General features: G+C 36.7%; 4 protein-coding genes across 4 annotated transcripts; 2 read left to right on the top strand and 2 right to left on the bottom strand.

Moving 5' to 3' along the window:
- Positions 1-4,376: 4,376 nt before the first annotated feature.
- On the bottom strand, positions 4,377-6,086 carry LOC113328723. Its single transcript, XM_026575744.1, has 5 exons — positions 6,036-6,086; positions 5,816-5,940; positions 5,442-5,695; positions 5,111-5,324; positions 4,377-4,917 (listed from the first exon to the last, which is right to left on the bottom strand). Exons 1-5 carry the CDS (start codon positions 6,084-6,086, stop codon positions 4,377-4,379), a joined length of 1,185 nt encoding a protein of 394 aa, XP_026431529.1.
- Positions 6,087-9,202: 3,116 nt separating this feature from the next.
- On the top strand, positions 9,203-10,039 carry LOC113328722 (putative disease resistance protein RGA1). The gene has a single exon (XM_026575743.1). The coding sequence runs from the start codon at positions 9,203-9,205 to the stop codon at positions 10,037-10,039; it is 837 nt and encodes a 278-aa protein (XP_026431528.1).
- A 163-nt stretch (positions 10,040-10,202) lies between these two features.
- Positions 10,203-10,895, top strand: LOC113328721 (putative disease resistance protein RGA1). The gene has a single exon (XM_026575742.1). The coding sequence runs from the start codon at positions 10,203-10,205 to the stop codon at positions 10,893-10,895; it is 693 nt and encodes a 230-aa protein (XP_026431527.1).
- A 4,744-nt stretch (positions 10,896-15,639) lies between these two features.
- On the bottom strand, positions 15,640-16,416 carry LOC113328720 (shikimate O-hydroxycinnamoyltransferase-like). Its single transcript, XM_026575741.1, has one exon. The coding sequence runs from the start codon at positions 16,414-16,416 to the stop codon at positions 15,640-15,642; it is 777 nt and encodes a 258-aa protein (XP_026431526.1).
- Between the last annotated feature and the right edge of the window lie 742 nt (positions 16,417-17,158).

Genomic DNA, 17,158 nt, shown 5'->3' with positions numbered 1-17,158 from the left:
TTGTGTTTGTTCCTTTCTCTTACATTTCCAACTATTCATTTATTTGTTGATGGAACATTGGTTTTCTGAACACAACAAAATCATGAAGCCAAGAAAAGAGGAAGGTGTGCCAAGGCTTCTTAAGTGGATCATCAGCGACGTCAGTAATACAATCGAGAAAGACCTGAATGATGCCATGAAAAAGGTATCTCAAAAAACTTTCTTAGAATAGTATATGTACATTGATATACACCTTTAATAAGGTGTACAAGATTGTACATTGTTGATATATTTTAAGAAATTTGTCTTGTGTACAACAATGTACACTCTTACAACATGTGTAAAAAATTGTACACTTGTGATCAATGTTGATACTTTGGCATGTTTTCAGATGCAACCAGGATGGGTGAAGGGTTATACTGATGAAGAACGATTGCTTTTGGATGAGTACCGGAGGCAGAAACAAGAAAATAAAATAAATGTTGTGAAGGAAAAGCTGCGTATTTCAGATATGCGAAGAAAGGAGTTGGATGAGGAGCTTACTGAAGTTTTGGATAGGCAAGAAAGGCTTTTTAGTTTCATTGAAGAGAAAAGACTAAAAGTTAGTGCAGTTGGTCTAATGAGCTTGACAGAAAGAGAAGCTAATTATTTCCGTAATTACACTTTACATGAAATCTTTAAATGTGCAAAGGAAATACGGCTTGAAACTGGGGAGGATGAGGAGGATGAGGAGGAGGAGGATGAGGATGATGGGGAGGAGCATAAGGAAGATGATGAGATTGAGGAGGATGAGGATGAAGAGGAGGAGGATGACAAGGTTGAGGAGGAGCACAAGGAAGATGATGATGATGGTGATGACAATGACAAGGAGGGTAGTAAGGGTGGTGATATGCATGATCATGACAATGACAAGGAGGGTATTAAGGGTGGTGATATGCATGATCATGACAATGACAAAGAGGGTAGCAAAGGTGGTGATGACGATCATGGAACTGAATCTGAAAGGAATGAAGTTCCGTATGAAACTCCTGAAAAGCAAAAGTACAACATCACTTTTTTTAAATTTGCAAGTCATTTCTTTTTTTATGTGTGTACATAGTCATACACCAGTGTGTGAAAGCTAATACCTTTTCTCAAAACTTGAATCTTTTTAGCAATCTTTCACCAAAGACCAATGAGGCAAATGAAGAAGAGGATGGCAAGGATGGAACAATCCAAAGAGTTGAGTCTGAAACTGGTAACAAGCCGAGGTATATGTGTAGCTCGCATTTCTTCTCATTTTCTATATATGTGTACTAATATGTACACCTTAGTGATTTCTCATTTTCTAAAAAAATTGCATTTTTTCAGCACTCTTCTGCCAAAGGAAGTTGAAATCCCTGAAGGTCAAGAAGAGCATATGAACCTTAATGACCAAGATACTGCTCAAACTGAGGAAATTGACAATGTAGCTGGGTGTGAAGCTGCTAACAAGCAAAGGTATAAAGAAAATGATCTCAGCTTATATATTTTATTTTATTTTGTTTTCAGTATGTGTGTACAAGGATGTACACCTTTATGAATTCTTCTGAATTTGTGTACATACCTGTACATTGGTGTAAAACTCTGTACACCATTGAAAATTCTCATAGAAATTTCATTTTTTAGTACTTTTATGCCAAAGACAAGTGTAATCAATGAAGATAAACAAGACCAAGTGAACCTTGATCACCAGAATGTGATGGATGGCACTCGATCAGCTGAAATTGATGAAGCTACTATAATTGCAGCTGAAGCCATATGTCAGTTGGATCCTAAAGAAGTCCTTTTACTCACACAAGGAGAAGAATCACAGAATGAGACTTAGACATCAATTGAGGACCTTCTAGATAACTTGTCTAAAACTGTATTCGTAAAGCTTGAAAAAGGTTGTTACAGAACGACACCATCTGAAATGATGGAAAAGATGGCAACCCTGATCCGCCACGATTGTCCAAGCTTTGCATTATTGAGCCAAGAAGATCCAAAAGAAGAGTCGTCGCAAAAATCATTATCCAATGAATATATACGAGAAAGGATCATTGAAGAAGCAGTGCAGTTCATTAAACAAAATCCTAGTGAATTTTTTAGCAGCCAAGAGGTAGAAGAAGAGAAGACCACTCCAGTGAGGACAAGAGCAGGGAGGATGAAGGAAGCAGAGATGTTGAAGAAACAAGCCGCTGGAAAGTTGTCCAAGACACCACAAAAGAGAAATGAAAAAAGAAAGCTAGATCCTGAATTCACTGCTGAGGGTAAAACCAAACGAGTTGTGATAAAAGCAGATCCAAAAGGCAAGGGGATTAAAGTGGTACATGAACCAGGCTATCCTGCCCTAATAAAGAAAATGGGAGATGTATATTGTCCTCACAATCCATTTCCATATGTTCGTCTATCAACACTATACCATGCTATGCAACCAGGACAAGACAAAAAAAGGGTAAAAAAATTCACCACAAAACACCATGATTGAATCTTATAAAAAAAATTATGTGCACAACTTTATACACCATGTTAACATTTCCTTTATGTTTCTGCAGCTCTGTAGCTTGGCAACTAACAAGACTAGATGATCCAACAGTCAAGGAAGATATTTTGATTGTCGGAAGAGTACTTCGTGAACTGATGTTCAACAAATATCTGGACCAAGAGGTACTCCAGTTCTACATCCATCGACGTAGAAGAGCACTTCTCAGAGATAGCATTCGTCATCCAGCTGACAAAAAGTACCTGAGCTGTGAAATTATGAGTCCTACTGCATGTGTAAGTTTCTCAAAACAAATAAGAAATGTCATATATAGTTACTTTAATATTGTGTACATAGTTGTACACCTAATTGACATGGCGTGTTCTATGTGTTTTTAGATTTCTTTAGCTGTGTACATTGATATACACCAATATGCATATATGATTGACACAAGGTCTGTTAAGTGTTGATTGTTAGATTTATTTTTCTATGTACATAGATGTATACCAATATGCATCTATGATTGACACATGGTCTGTTAATTCTTGACTGTTAGATTTATATAGGTGTGTACATAGGTGTACACCTGTATATCATACATGGATATACGGTCTGTTTTCAGGCCTACAATGTTTGATTTGTTAGTTTTCTGTAGTAGTGTACATGCTTGTTAGTTTTCTGATTAAGGTGAGCCTAATTAATTTTGTTTTCTAACAAATTATTAATTGCAGTACTATGTCAAGTATAATGTCACCAACGAGGTGAAAAATCTTGTGGTTGATTTCATACGAGACATGCCTGCGAATCTGGAAGTTCTTGTAATCCCTATCAATCACTCTACAGATCAAACGAGGATGGGATTGCACTGGTCGCATTTGAATTTTGATTTCTAAGCTAAGGAATGGAAATGGTATAACTCGTTACACTCAGAAAATGAGGAGTCATATAAAGACGATGCAAAGAAACTAGCAGATGTGGTATAAGTGGAACTCAATAAGAAGAGAGCATTAAAGGGTCACCCAGCTACAGAAGAGCACGAATTAAACATCATGACATGCACTTCATAAGGAATCAACCCGAAATGTCTAATATATACTTGTTAATTTATGAAACGAAGTATGAAGACCACAAAAGGTATGGAAAAAGATCAGCAGAGGGCCGAAGACATTTGTCAGCAAATGAGATCAAAATTGGTGGCCAAGATGTTGACCAAAGTTGGATGGTACGAAAAGGTATGGGATATAGCGAAGGACGAGGAGCATAATCAGTGGCGCAAGACTACAGGAAAGCAACCATTGAAGAGGAAGAAGAGTTTTTAATCTTCATTCAAGATCACTTTCTGAATTTCTTCTAAACATTTTTAATCTTCAGACAAATTTAAGTTTTCAACTTTCTGTTTAAGACTTGTCACTATTATAAAGACCTTGAATTAATGTTTTTTATTAGTTTCAATATTGATGTTTTGAAAATAGACTTGTGTCAGTACTAAAGTATGTATTACAGGTTAGGAAATATTAAGGTATACATGATTGTGCACAGTTTCTGACAGGCAATGGTACAGGAAGGTGTACATAATGGTACACATGTACTAACAGAAACATAAAATAGAAAATGTAATAACCTAGTATCAATCATTAAAAAACAAAAATAAAAACTAATTATTGGCATTAGAATTAAAAAAAAATGAATGTTACTAAACAAAATAAACTAGTAGCATCCATTGTACATCAAGGTGTACATAATGCTACACATGTAAAAAGCCAGGTAAGAAAAGTGAAGTGCACAGGAAGGTGTACATAATTTTACACAGATCCTGACACTAATTATCCATGAATAGAAAAATGAAAAGACATTACCAAAAGTAAAAACCAAAAAACATAGAATCTTTCAAACAAATCAAACATAATAAAAAGTATCAAGGCATGGGGCAGGTAGCTCTGTTGTGGTGACCAAGAGTGAAGCTCTTTGTGCACATCATAGGCCTCTTTTTCTTTTCCCAAGCCTTCTTGAAACGTTGTTCTCTTCGTCTACCGGGTGGAGGCACAGGAATAGGAACAATAATCCTATCACTAGGATCATAAGACTGCGGCTTGTCATAATTGGGGATTGGCAAGATGATCTCTTGGTATGTCCTGTTGTACCATTCAGTGGTGAAGTGTGGCTCAACAAATGAATAGATGTCCTCCCTTGTAGATTGAATGGCAGCACAAGCATGTGCACAGGGAAAACCATTTACTTGCCACCTGTGACACGTACAAGTTCTCTCCAACAGATCTACAGAATGAGTGCGGGGAGACCTGACTTCATATAATCTTTCCATAGACTCAACAACAGTCCAAGTACGACCAATGTTGATGTTCTCGTTTAGTAAATCCTCGTATACGGGAGTGAGTCTAGTGTTAAAATTTTCAAGACCTTCTACCCTTCTCTTAGAATTCATCTGCATAACCTTCAAACTAAGATAATAAAAACACAAAACATAAAATCAAAACATGATAAAGAATAAATACAGATAAAACATGTGTACAACAATGTACACACAGTTGCAGAATCACAGATATAACATGTGTACAAGTATGTACACATCAAGCAAATCCATGTGTGCGACAGTAAAAAATAAATGAATGAAACACTAAACATAAAACTCACCGTATCACATCGAGAAGAGAAAAAGCAGACAGCTTTTTGAACTCAAGAATCCAGTTATTGAATGACTCGACAATAGATGAAGAGTGAGCAGCATATCTGCATACATGGAAAAATGCATTTTCCCATTTCTCCTTTGGAATGGTCCCGAGATAATTAGCAACATGTCCACAACCAATTGCATGCATGCCCCGCAAAGCTTCTTCAAAGTTCGCTGCTGTGTAATAATAAGCATCTTTGTAAAACAAATCAATAACGACATTGTAATTCACATCACCTTTTCCATTAGGGAGATTGCACTTGATGTGGTAAAAGCAATAGGTGTGATATGAACCAGGAAATGCTCTGGGAATGCCCTGCAGAAGTCCTTCGTGACGATCACTAAGGAAAACAATCGGACGATCATCGACCACTTGTTGAAGATTATCCAGAAACCAAAACCAATTGTCTTTGTTTTCAGATAAAACAATAGCAAAGGCATATGGGTAAAAACCATCATTTCCATTGACACATGCTGCAGCCATCAAAGTACCCCTGAACCTACCAATGAGAAAAGTAGCGTCCAAGTAAATCATGGGCCTGAGATACCTATAGATATGGTTGCAAGCACCGAAACAGATGAAAATCCGCTTAAATCTTCCAGTTTCTTCATCAACTTCAAGTTTCACAAAGCTATCAGGATTAGTTTGCTCAATGGCTTTCACATACCAATTTAAATCGCTATACGACTTCTCGTCGTCACCATATTGATCTTCAAATACAGCTTCTTTCCCTCTACGGGCATGGTGATACTTAATATTGGACCCATAAGTCTTCTTAAAGAGTGACATGATCTGTTTGGATTTTAAAGTGGGATCACCCTGTATACTATCAGCGATCAAATGCTTAACTAACTTGGTTGTCACCACATGACTCTTCAACCTCAAACCAACACCACAGCTACAAAAACAAAATCTGGAATAAGTAACATGCACCGCATTGTACACTTAATAAAATCTCAAAAACAACAACACACATGCAAAAAGAAAACACAGACCAAGCAAGAATATGAAATTTACACCACCAGTGCCACCCAAAAAGCCTACAACAAGTAATGTGCACCACAATGTACACCTAAAACAAGTCTACATATTAAAACCTAAAAATCAATAACATGGATCAAAAAAACAAGTGAACACCACTAGCCTGTGAATAACGTTAGAATCTTTCAGCACAAACCGAGAAATGTCACCATTCACAGGCCCAAAGTGAATCCTCCAACCACAACCATCTTCTTCGCTTTCGCAGTAAAACGAGTCTTGTCGTTTTTAAGAAAAAGAATCTTGTAACCAGTACACATCTTGTATTGATCAATAGCAATCCTTACAGCTTTAACACCACCCACAAATTCTCTACCAATATTGTCAAAAACATTACGCCATTCATTGATAATGAGAGGCTTGGACTTGTCCGCGTCATGATCGACCACCCTTACAAGCTTAGGACTTTCACTTACACAAGAGTTTGAAGTACTAGCACCAGAACTACTGGTACAACCAGAATTAGAACGAGACAAAGACCTTGAACTAGTTCTACAACCAGTATGCTTCGGAATCACATCAGCATTCAAATAGAAATCTTCATTGTTCATCTGAATAAAAAGAGCAACTAAAACTTGAAGTTGTATATCACCTTGTATAAAAACTACTTGATCAGTATCCATATAGGAAAAACGTATACTCAAAGGGGACAAAGACCTCCACTGCTTACAGGAAAAATGATTCAATTCATCAACGGTGATTAAAGTATTAACACGAAATGCAGAAGAATGTTCACCATGATTCAAAACAGCATGAACAAACTTCTCAGACATATTTGATACACCTACATATAAAAAAAAATATAATAATAGTTTCAGATTCGAATAACCTAAAACTTGAAGAGTGTACAGGAAAGTACACATTTAATCGAAGGAAAAAATCAAATAACAGTAAACTTCAAATCAAAACTACTCCATCAATTAATCGAAGATATAACAAAAGCTTCAGAATCTTATTAGAACACATAATTGAATAAACCAAAAGCATATGATCTAATATCAGTTTGATTTCATATCATGCATCATAACACCAAACACAAAAAAACAGTAATCAAAATCATTTAACGAAAATCAAAATCTAAAATACACCAAAAATCAAATCAATAACATACAAACAATAAGATGTAACAGATTGAATTCATATCATCAACTGATAAAATAAAAAAAAAATATCAGAAAAGATATTCAACGATGAAGCAAAAACAGAATTAAGCTGAATTTGAATTCCGTTAAATAACAGAAACGATGAAATCCAACCTAACCTCTATGAAACTGTTAAATCGCTGTTACTGGTAAAGTTGAATTCTGGATCGATCTATCTCTGAAATCTGACGTGAATTCAAATCTGAGATCAAAAATAATCCCGCAACTACACTTTACCAGTAACCTGAAGTTGAATCACAACCAAATTTCTCTCTGAAACTGTTAAATCACCTACGAATTTCTTCTCTGTCCGGCTCCCTATTTTGAACTCATGTTTGAGATCTGAAATTTTCGATTTCAAATCCTCGTTTTATGTATGGAATCGTCTCAAGGGTAGTTATGGGATATTGGAAATACATGAAAATCGAGATCGGTCACAATTTTGGACTAACTCGTCCATATTTGGGTTAAATTGTTTGAGACGGGGCTTTTTTGGACTAGAGAGTACTAGGCCTGAGATGAGAGGACGAGGTGGACGTGGTCATGGTGGGGATGTTCATGAATGAACGGTTTCAAACTAACATTTAAAGTTAGAAATATGGTGTACCAACATCATCCATGAGCTTCTCTTAAGGAAAAAAGTGAGTAATCCGATAATATTTATACTTATGTCATAGTTAAAAGTTCGCATACTAACATTTAATAATCCATTGAATTTCAGCTGGAACGTTTCAATGGGCTTTGGAGAATTTGTAATGGGGAAACTAAATTCATTCACCATAAAGAATATATGAGGTTGTACCGACGTGCTCCGAGGTTCATTGACGAACATTTGATGTGTCAAATTCTAGAATTCATGTACTGAATTGTCCTATATATGTAATGCGCTAGTTTCCTAAACTATGTTATGAATATTTTGTTTCTTAAAGTAAGGTATAATCGGATTATGTGGACATCAGTAAACACCAATTATAACAATCGGTTTATGTGGGTATTCAAAAAACCAGATTTTGGGTTTACTTCGTTATTTGGAAAACTGAAACCAGAATCGGTTTACAACTGAACTAACATCAACCGATTCTGGATCGAGTTTTTAAAAAGAAATTTAACATTTTTTCATGTTTTAATGATGAATTAATGGTACTTAATTTCAGGGTTAATTTGATTAAACATCATTTAATCATCCAAATTAACACTAATTAATTAGGGATAGTTTTGCCATTTAGTAAAATAGTTGGATAAGGGGCTATTCATTTTTTACTTCAAAATATTTTTCTTTTATCTTATAGCTATAAGCCCCAAATAATCACAATAAATCCCAAATTAGCCAGGATATACATCCCTAGAAATGTCTAGGACAAGAATTATGTAGAGATCGAAACCTACGGATTGTGCAAGTGGCGAGTGAATGACAAAAGACTTTATTGCTGTAAAGTAAACAATGGCAATTACGTAGTCCAGGACCGCTGAAGTATACCCACATAATTCTTCGAATCTTAGTTAGGTGCAAACGTATGACATTTGAAGCCACACATATTACCGAAACCTTCAATGATACTAGGTACACAAAATATCTTCTTGGACAAAATTAGTTATGCTTTATTGGCAATTGTTATGTAATCAAAGTATGTGGGGTATATGGATAATCGACTAAAGAATTTTATGTATTATTGTAAAATAAATACTGTCAACAAGAACGACTAATTAAACGGAAGCCACACAATACATGTAGATTGGATTTTCTATCCACATTCCACAGATAAAAACATTGTAAAACTGTCAAAGAGCTAGTCCCTCCTTACACAGAAGTTTCCTGATTTCTTAATCTTCGTTTCGTTATCAGGGCACTTTCAACGCTATACTAATATCTCGCCATGGTGTTTGAAGGGATTCTTACCAATAGTGCAACAGAAATATTAAAGAAATTGGTCCCCGTTGTTGCTCAAGAAATTAGTCTGGCATGGGGTGTCAAAGATGAACTGAAAAAGCTTCAAGACACCTTGGAGATGATTCTTCTTGTGATAGCTGATGCTGAAAGGAAGCAACTGAATGATGCAGCTATAGGTCTTTGGTTGAGAAGGCTTAAAGATGTTGCTTATGATGCGAATGATGTGATGAATGAGTATTGTTACGAAACCATGCGTCGGTCCGTGAGAGGGAACAACTTGATGTATAAGGCTCGTGATTTCGTGTCATCTTCCAACCCACTTGCATTTCGTTTCAAGATGGATAGAAAAATCAAACATATCAATCAGAGGTTAGATGGAATTACCAAAGATATGAGCAGCTTTCAATTGCAAATTACATCTGCTACCAGTACTGCTATTCCTCCTGGTGAAAGCAGTGAGCAACGAAGCCGACAAACCGCATCCTCTATAAATGAATCAGACATTTTCGGAAGGGAGGATGATAAAAAAAGTATAATAGATCTGTTAACTAAGTTTATTCCATCATCTTCATTATCAACATCATCGGATAGTAATCTTGAAAAGGTCTCCGTCGTTTCCATAGTGGGGATGGGAGGACTTGGTAAAACAACTCTAGCTCAGCTTGTCTACAAAGATGAATTGGTAAATAAACAGTTTGAGCTAACAATGTGGGTCCATGTATCTGAATATTTTGATGTAGAAAAGCTCCTAACAAAAATTATGGAGTCCTCAACTCGTAATGGGTTTGATACTTTATCGAACTTCGATGTACTGGTGAGTTAAAGTTGGAGAACAACTAAATGGGAAGAGATATTTGCTAGTACTTGAAGATTTATGAAACGAGAATGCTGATCAATGGGAGAAACTCTGCAGCGCATTGCTTGTTGGTGCTCGAGGGAGTAAAATATTAATCACTACTCGGAAAACCCAGGTTGCAGAAGTTGTAATGGGGAATATTCCTCCTTTCAAATTGGAAAAACTACAAGATGGTGAATGTTGGTCTATTATGAAGGAGAAAGCTTTTTCTCCCGGTGGAGCGGTAAACACAACAAACATGACAAGAATAGGTCTAAAGATAGCAAAAAAATGCAGCGGTTTACCACTAGCAGCAAAATTTCTTGGAGGTCTAATGCGCTCAAGAAATGAAGAAGTCGATTGGTTGTCTATTGAAGAAAATGATATTTGGAATACACTAGAAAGTCAGAGCAAAATCATACCGATATTAAAATTAAGCTATGATAATCTGTCGTCCGAGTTAAAACAGTGTTTCTCCTACTGCTCTATATTTCCAAAAGATTGGGAGATAAATAGAGCAACACTGGTTCAATTATGGATAGCAGAAGGATTTCTGGACACTTGTAATCTTGAAAACGGAAGATCGATTGAAGACATTGCAGATGAATACTTTGAGAGTTTACTATGGAGTTCATTTTTGGATTGTGTGCAACAGAGTTTATTGGATGACATAGTGACGTGCAAGATGCATGATCTCGTGCATGATCTTGCACAAGCTGTTGCTGGGGATCAGGCATTGATGTCTCTCAAGGCGAGTGAGTTGAATAATAATTCTAATATCCGTCGGTTACAGGTTAACGTTGGACGTGGATTTATCATCAACATGTCTGAAAAGCTTAAGTGAAGCGAAGAAGTTGCAGACACTTTATATCCCTGAAGGTTCAAACCTGGATCCTTCTATATTTTCAGAAAATAAAAACCTGCGCGTATTACATGTGGACGAGTCACCAGATCATCCCTCCCTAAAGTTGCGCCACTTGAGTTTGAAGCTCAAACATTTAAGGTACCTTCGTCTTTGCAATCTTAATCTTACTGAAGTTGTTTATGATCAGTCCATCAGTAGGCTTTATAATCTGGAGACACTGGCATTTACTGAAGTGTATATTGGTGATCGAAATCTTCTTACAAATATTCACTCTCTGAAAAATCTAAGACATCTTGTAATCTCGTGGTCGGATGTAGAAGAATTACCTACTTCTGTCAAATATCTCTGTAATTTGCAAACATTGGATCTCAATAATTGCAAATTAAAATCTTTACCTGACTCAGCCGTCACTGGTTTGACAAATCTAAGAACTCTTGATCTTTCTTTTAACCCAATTGAAGAACTACCTGGTTTCATCATCAACCTTCGCAATTTGCAGATATTAGATGTTAATAGCTGTATGAAACTAAAATCTTTACCAGAATATGTTGCGGGTCTGGATAATTTGAGGATATTTATGTTGCGCCAAAGCCTGCGGCGGCGTTTAGGTTTGCACTACTACGAGGTATCTCAATATCGCCAAGAACACAATCACACACACAAGAAGAACAAGCGTTTAACGAGGTTGAATCCTAGGGAAGGAATAGCAATTTTATATATCACCGTATAGGTTGGAATATACAAAGCTCAAGCAGAGAAGAAGAGAACTCTTTCTAGTTCTGGTGTGTTTTTCTCTAGTTCTCTCTATGGCTATTTATACACATCAATAGGACTGGTTATACACATCAATAGGACTGGACACATTCCTTAATAAGGATTACGTTCCTACAAGTATAGGGTTTCCTAACTTAGCTCTAAGAGACAAACCTCTTAAGCTTCTATACTTAGGATACAAGTACTTGGTTTCCTTAACCAACTGGATTTCCTAATCTAGTCCTTGACCATCCTACCAATAATATCCACCTCGGATCATGCATTCATGCATGAGACGATCAATAGACAAAATCACCTCCATCTTCCAATGTCGATTGAACCATCACTGGCCTTGCTAGAAGACCTCTACCAGGTTCCTAAGAACCTCTACCCCAAAATGGTCTTTCACCAAACTGGAAGGATGTGGATCAATTTCAAAAAATGTCGAAACTTGATCCCAGATACTACTTTAGTCAACATATCAGCTGGATTGTCTTTGGTATCAATGTTCACAAGTAGAATGTCTTCTTCTTCAAAAATTTCTCTCACAAAATGAAATCGTACGTCTATATGTTTGGTTCTAGCATGATGCACTTGATTCTTAGCCAAATAAATTGTACTTAGACTATCTCAATGCACAGGCAGTTGGTCTTGTACAACTCCTAAGTCATCTAGTAAACCTTGTAACCATATAGCCTCCTTAAATGCCTCAGTCACTGCCATATACTCCGCCTCTGTAGTTGAAAGCGTCACAGTAGACTGCAAGATTGATCTCCAACTTACTGGTGCCCCTGCTACAATAAATACATACCCTGTAATTGAACGTCTCTTGTCCAAATCACCAGCATAGTCAGAATCCACATACCCAACACACAACTGATTGTTACTTCTATCCTTCACAAACTCCAAGCCAACATCAACTGTACCATAAAGATACCTCAAAATCCATTTCACAGCATGCCAATGTCCCTTACCAGGAAAATGCATATAACGACTGACCATACTAAATACATGTGAAATGTCCGGCCTTGTACATACCATCGTATACATCAAGCTACCAACAACCTCAGCATATGGGACTTGGGCCATATACTTTCGCTATTCTTCAGTAGTGGGAGACATACGATCATTCAACTTAAAATGAGCAGCAAGGGGAGTACTTACAGATTTAGTTCCTTCGTAGACACCAAACTTCTGTAACACTTTCTTCAAATATGCCTTTTGAGACAAACAAACCTTACCCTTCTCTCTGTTACGTTGAATCTCCATACCAAGAATCTTCTTAGCCTCTCCCAGATCTTTCATCTCAAACTCAGATGACAACTTGCACTTTAAATTATCGATCTCTTTCTTGTTATTCGATGCAATCAGTATATCATCGACATAAAAGAGAAAATATATGAAAGATCCATCACGTAGCTTCTTGAAGTATACACAATGGTCATAGTAACTTCTTGTGTATGTCTGGCCAATCATAAACTGATCAAATCACTTGTACCACTGTCTTGGAGACTGCTTCAGCCCATACACCGATTTTTTCAGTTTACATACACAGTCTTCTTTTCCAACAACCTTGAACCCACTCGGCTGAGTCATATAGATCTCCTCTTCTAGATCACCATGTAAGAACGCCTTCTTAACATCTAGCTGAACTAGGTCTAAATCATATTGTGCTACCAAGGCTAACAAAATACGGATTGATGAGTGTTTTGATATTAGAGGAGAAGATTTTGATTAATGAAAATTAGTGTTTTATTTGAGAGTGGTATCTCGGAAATATGTGGTTTTAGATTTTAATTTTATTCAACGCTTCCGCCCTGCATCAAACAGTCTTCAGTTTCTGGATATCAGCGGCTGCAAAAATCTAACAGAAATGCCTTCATTTCCTTCTATGGAGACATTGGTATTAGAGAAGATAGACCAGAAGTTAGTAAGCTCAGTTGGGAGAAGCCAGACATCTCTGACAGCCCTGTATTTGGAGAATATTGAGAAGCTTACATACTTCCCAATAAGCATACTCCAAAACAACTGTAATCTTCAACTTCTGGCTATGAAAGACTGCAATCAGTTTGAAGGTTTTGGTGTAAATGAATAGAATCAGTTTAAGGGGTTCGGTGTGAACGATGATGATGATGAGAATGAGAACGTGGTTGCTCTGCATGGCCCTGACTCTACTGTGGCTCTCTTCAGAAATTGGAATTAATTGATTGCCCAGTTTTTAAGTTTCTTACAGATTTACGCGGATGGATGTCTCTTCAGAAATTACTCATATTCAATTGCCCACAACTGAAGGATTCTTTAACTTATGATCTCAAACCCCTCTGTTTTCTTAAAAAACTGTTTTCTCTCCCCCTCTCTCCCCTTGTGTAGTTTTAATTTTGGCTCTTTAATTATGAATTTCCATTACATTGTTCTCTTCATCTTCTAAGGTTTTAACTGGTAGTTTCATCCATATCTAAGGCTACATAGTTGATTTCATTCTAAACTTTTCAGATAGGTTTGTTTTGATTTTCCTGCTATTTGTCCCGTAGGCGATTAAATGATTAAATGGCTAGGGAGGGCATTAAAAGCAAGGCCACGTATGTAAGAATTGTTCAGTATCATTGAATTTCAGTTCCATGCCCTGATGATGCCCTCTTCTGGTGCAATCAGTAGGTATTGCAAATCTAACTGTATCGTATTTAGTTTTTTTTTCCTTCTTTTTGTTTCTCCTAATACCTGATTCATGCTGTTTTATTTGGGTTGGTTTGGTTTTGTGTTGCAGCTGAATACAAGTGGATTAAATGAATAATATGGAAGAAGCGTACTTCCCAATAGCCCATTATTTAGTCAGAATCCTTTTGTACTTTGCTCAACCTTTTCATATTTGTGAGTAGTCTTTCTTCGGCTGTACTTCCCTATATGCTTTTTCCCAGGTTTGACATTGATTATCCTTAGCTGTATTTCCTTCATAGGTGTATGAAATGGAATGTCTAAATAAAGACAGAAACACAATGATATACAAATGAATCATGTTCTGTCATTGAACTTCAATCCCACTCCATATTCTAGTTCAGCCTGCAGGTTTGTTCATTTGCAATTTTTGTTTTCTTATCTTTTTGTTTCTCCTAGTGACCGCGGTTCATCCTATTGCTTCGATTTTCTTTTGACTTGATTTGGTCTTGTTGTGCAGCTGAATACGTAGAATAAGTGGACTTCATAAAAGAAGGATCAAAGTGAAGTAGGGGATCTGATCAAGAAGGAGCCATAGTTTGGGAAATAAAAAATTACATGAGAAACAAACAAACTTCTCTTATCGAGCTTCATGTAATGTCTCGTGTAATTTTCTTTTGACTCATGTAATCTCTGATAAGGTTGAATAAGAAATTTTGTGCACTAAAGGAACCAAAAAATTATGTGTCATTGGAAAAATTAGGCACCAAAAAATTTGGGCGTCACACATGATGGTTGCAAAAAATGTGCTTTGAAAAATGCACTGTATTTCAAAGGATACTGGGAACCGAGTCAATTTGATCTTTTACTAACAAAGGAACTTGAAAACGTTTTATCTCCTTGACAGAGATCAATTCAAATCCCATTCATGTTTACATGGGAAGAAAATTTATATTTTTCACGTGACAGTGACTTCAAAATTCTGAAGCTCCCATACATAAGTAGACACCCCAGATAATAATGGTGGCGGACATAACCAGACTAGTCAGTGTCCCTTTATTTATTTATCTTGTTTTTCTTTTTCTTTTCTTAAGACGTGTTTGGAACTTGGGTCACCGGTATCATCACCGAATGATTTTAACATTGAATGATTTTAACATTGAATGATTCAATCATAACAATAAAAAGCTTTGACAAGAGGCACTAAATTAATTTGAAAAAAAAAAAGAAAAAAGAAAGAAAGGGGGGAAAAGGAAAAAAAAAGATGCAGACAAAAAATGATCCGAATTAAATTGTTTACAGCATTTATTTTCTCTTATCACAATTTGGAAAAATTACAATTCTCATAAAAGTAGTCTTTAAAAAGATTCATATGATAATCAGACTCCAGAGAAATAATTAAAGAAAAGCCACTGTCACTACCAGGTGGGTTTGGAGCCAAAAGAGATAGACCCGCTAAACCAACCGTACCTAGACCCACATAAAGTGGTTTTCCCCAACCAAAATCAGCTCCATATATTGGCATTCCAAGCCAGCTTACGCATCTTATATTGCAGCTCTGAGGACCTCCTCCCTTGAGGATAGAGATATTTGGGTGTAGTTCCAGATAATCAAGTGCTGACCTTAAATACTCATTGTTTCCCAACGTCTTTATTGTCTCGTGTATAATATTGACAGCATAACTTAATGGTTTTGAGACAATATCACCTGAAATTGCTTTTGGTGCTAAATCGAGTATGGCGTTCCCGAAATAACCATCCGGCAGAGGAGGAATTGAACGTGAACGGCAATCTAAGGGGATTGATATCACGGTTTCTTGATCGTCTTCGAGTTCACGGGCTTTGCATGCACAACGCCATATGTGCCCTGCAATGACTTCGTACGTACTGAACCGAAACTCGCCCTTATTGCATTTGTATTTCAGTAGAGTGGCCTGTATGGTTGAGATATTGAGTTTGGCAATTGCAATTTCAGGTTTTGATAACGGTGGTATGTTCATAGACGTTGGTTTATTATATTCAATATGTGGGAAAGATACTACTGGCGGGTCACGAGCTCGTAATAAGGTTCGATCAAACAACGGGATAGATTTCATGTCGTTTACTCCTCGGCATAAATCGGACCACGCATTGACGAAGTTAAATCCGCATACTCCACCCACTACTATATGGCTGATTGATGTACTTAGACAAACACCACCGCACTTGAAATGGGTTACCTGTATTAACCAGGGACTTTAGTGACTCGACCAGCGGGAGAGAAATTATTTTGCGTAATTTGTTTTGTGAGTTAATTCTAAAAAATTCTTAGTCAAAACTTGATAATCAAAACAGATGATTTACCTGAACCAAAAGAGGGGGATACACGGAAATGTCGTTGCTATAGTCAAGATTAGGACTGAGAGGCAAAAGTTGTTCATTAGGAGTGAAATCCCCAAGGTCCTCGATAAGTGAATCTGTTTCTGCCTCTATAAAAATTACACCTTCTCCAGTGCAATCGATTTCAGCTCTTCCTGATTCATTTCTCTTCAATCTCCCAGCGATTGGGTAGTAAGTAACGAGAACTTTGCTTAAACCATCCTTCAGTACAGTAGAATTACAGAAATCGTCGGTTGATGCTGCTGATCGCCTATAAAAAGACACAGTTTGTACGTGTATTGGTGATAGTTGATCAATATTTGACGTCCACAGACACACTTTTGGTGTTTCTTCTGCCGGTTTAACAACAGATGATTCTTTCACCGTAACTTTTAACATAACGATCGGCAAGAAATGCACCTTCACGCATAAGAAATAGGGTTAAGAAGATTAGTCAGAATTCAGAAAATTATAAATCGA

Source organism: Papaver somniferum, unplaced genomic scaffold, assembly GCF_003573695.1.
Source record: "Papaver somniferum cultivar HN1 unplaced genomic scaffold, ASM357369v1 unplaced-scaffold_114, whole genome shotgun sequence".
NCBI lineage: Eukaryota > Viridiplantae > Streptophyta > Magnoliopsida > Ranunculales > Papaveraceae > Papaver > Papaver somniferum.
This window is presented reverse-complemented; position numbering and strand designations above follow the sequence as displayed.

Coding starts and splice junctions, on each gene's coding strand:
- LOC113328723 (XM_026575744.1), bottom strand. CDS start 6,086: ATGCGGTGCATGTTACTTATTCCAGATTTTGTTTTTGTAGCTGTGGTG. Junction 5,941..6,035: donor TTTTTGTAGCTGTGGTGTTG/GTTTGAGGTTGA, acceptor AAATCCAAACAG/ATCATGTCACTCTTTAAGAA. Junction 5,696..5,815: donor TCGTATAGCGATTTAAATTG/GTATGTGAAAGC, acceptor CCATATCTATAG/GTATCTCAGGCCCATGATTT.
- LOC113328722 (XM_026575743.1), top strand. CDS start 9,203: ATGGTGTTTGAAGGGATTCTTACCAATAGTGCAACAGAAATATTAAAG.
- LOC113328721 (XM_026575742.1), top strand. CDS start 10,203: ATGGGGAATATTCCTCCTTTCAAATTGGAAAAACTACAAGATGGTGAA.
- LOC113328720 (XM_026575741.1), bottom strand. CDS start 16,416: ATGAAATCTATCCCGTTGTTTGATCGAACCTTATTACGAGCTCGTGAC.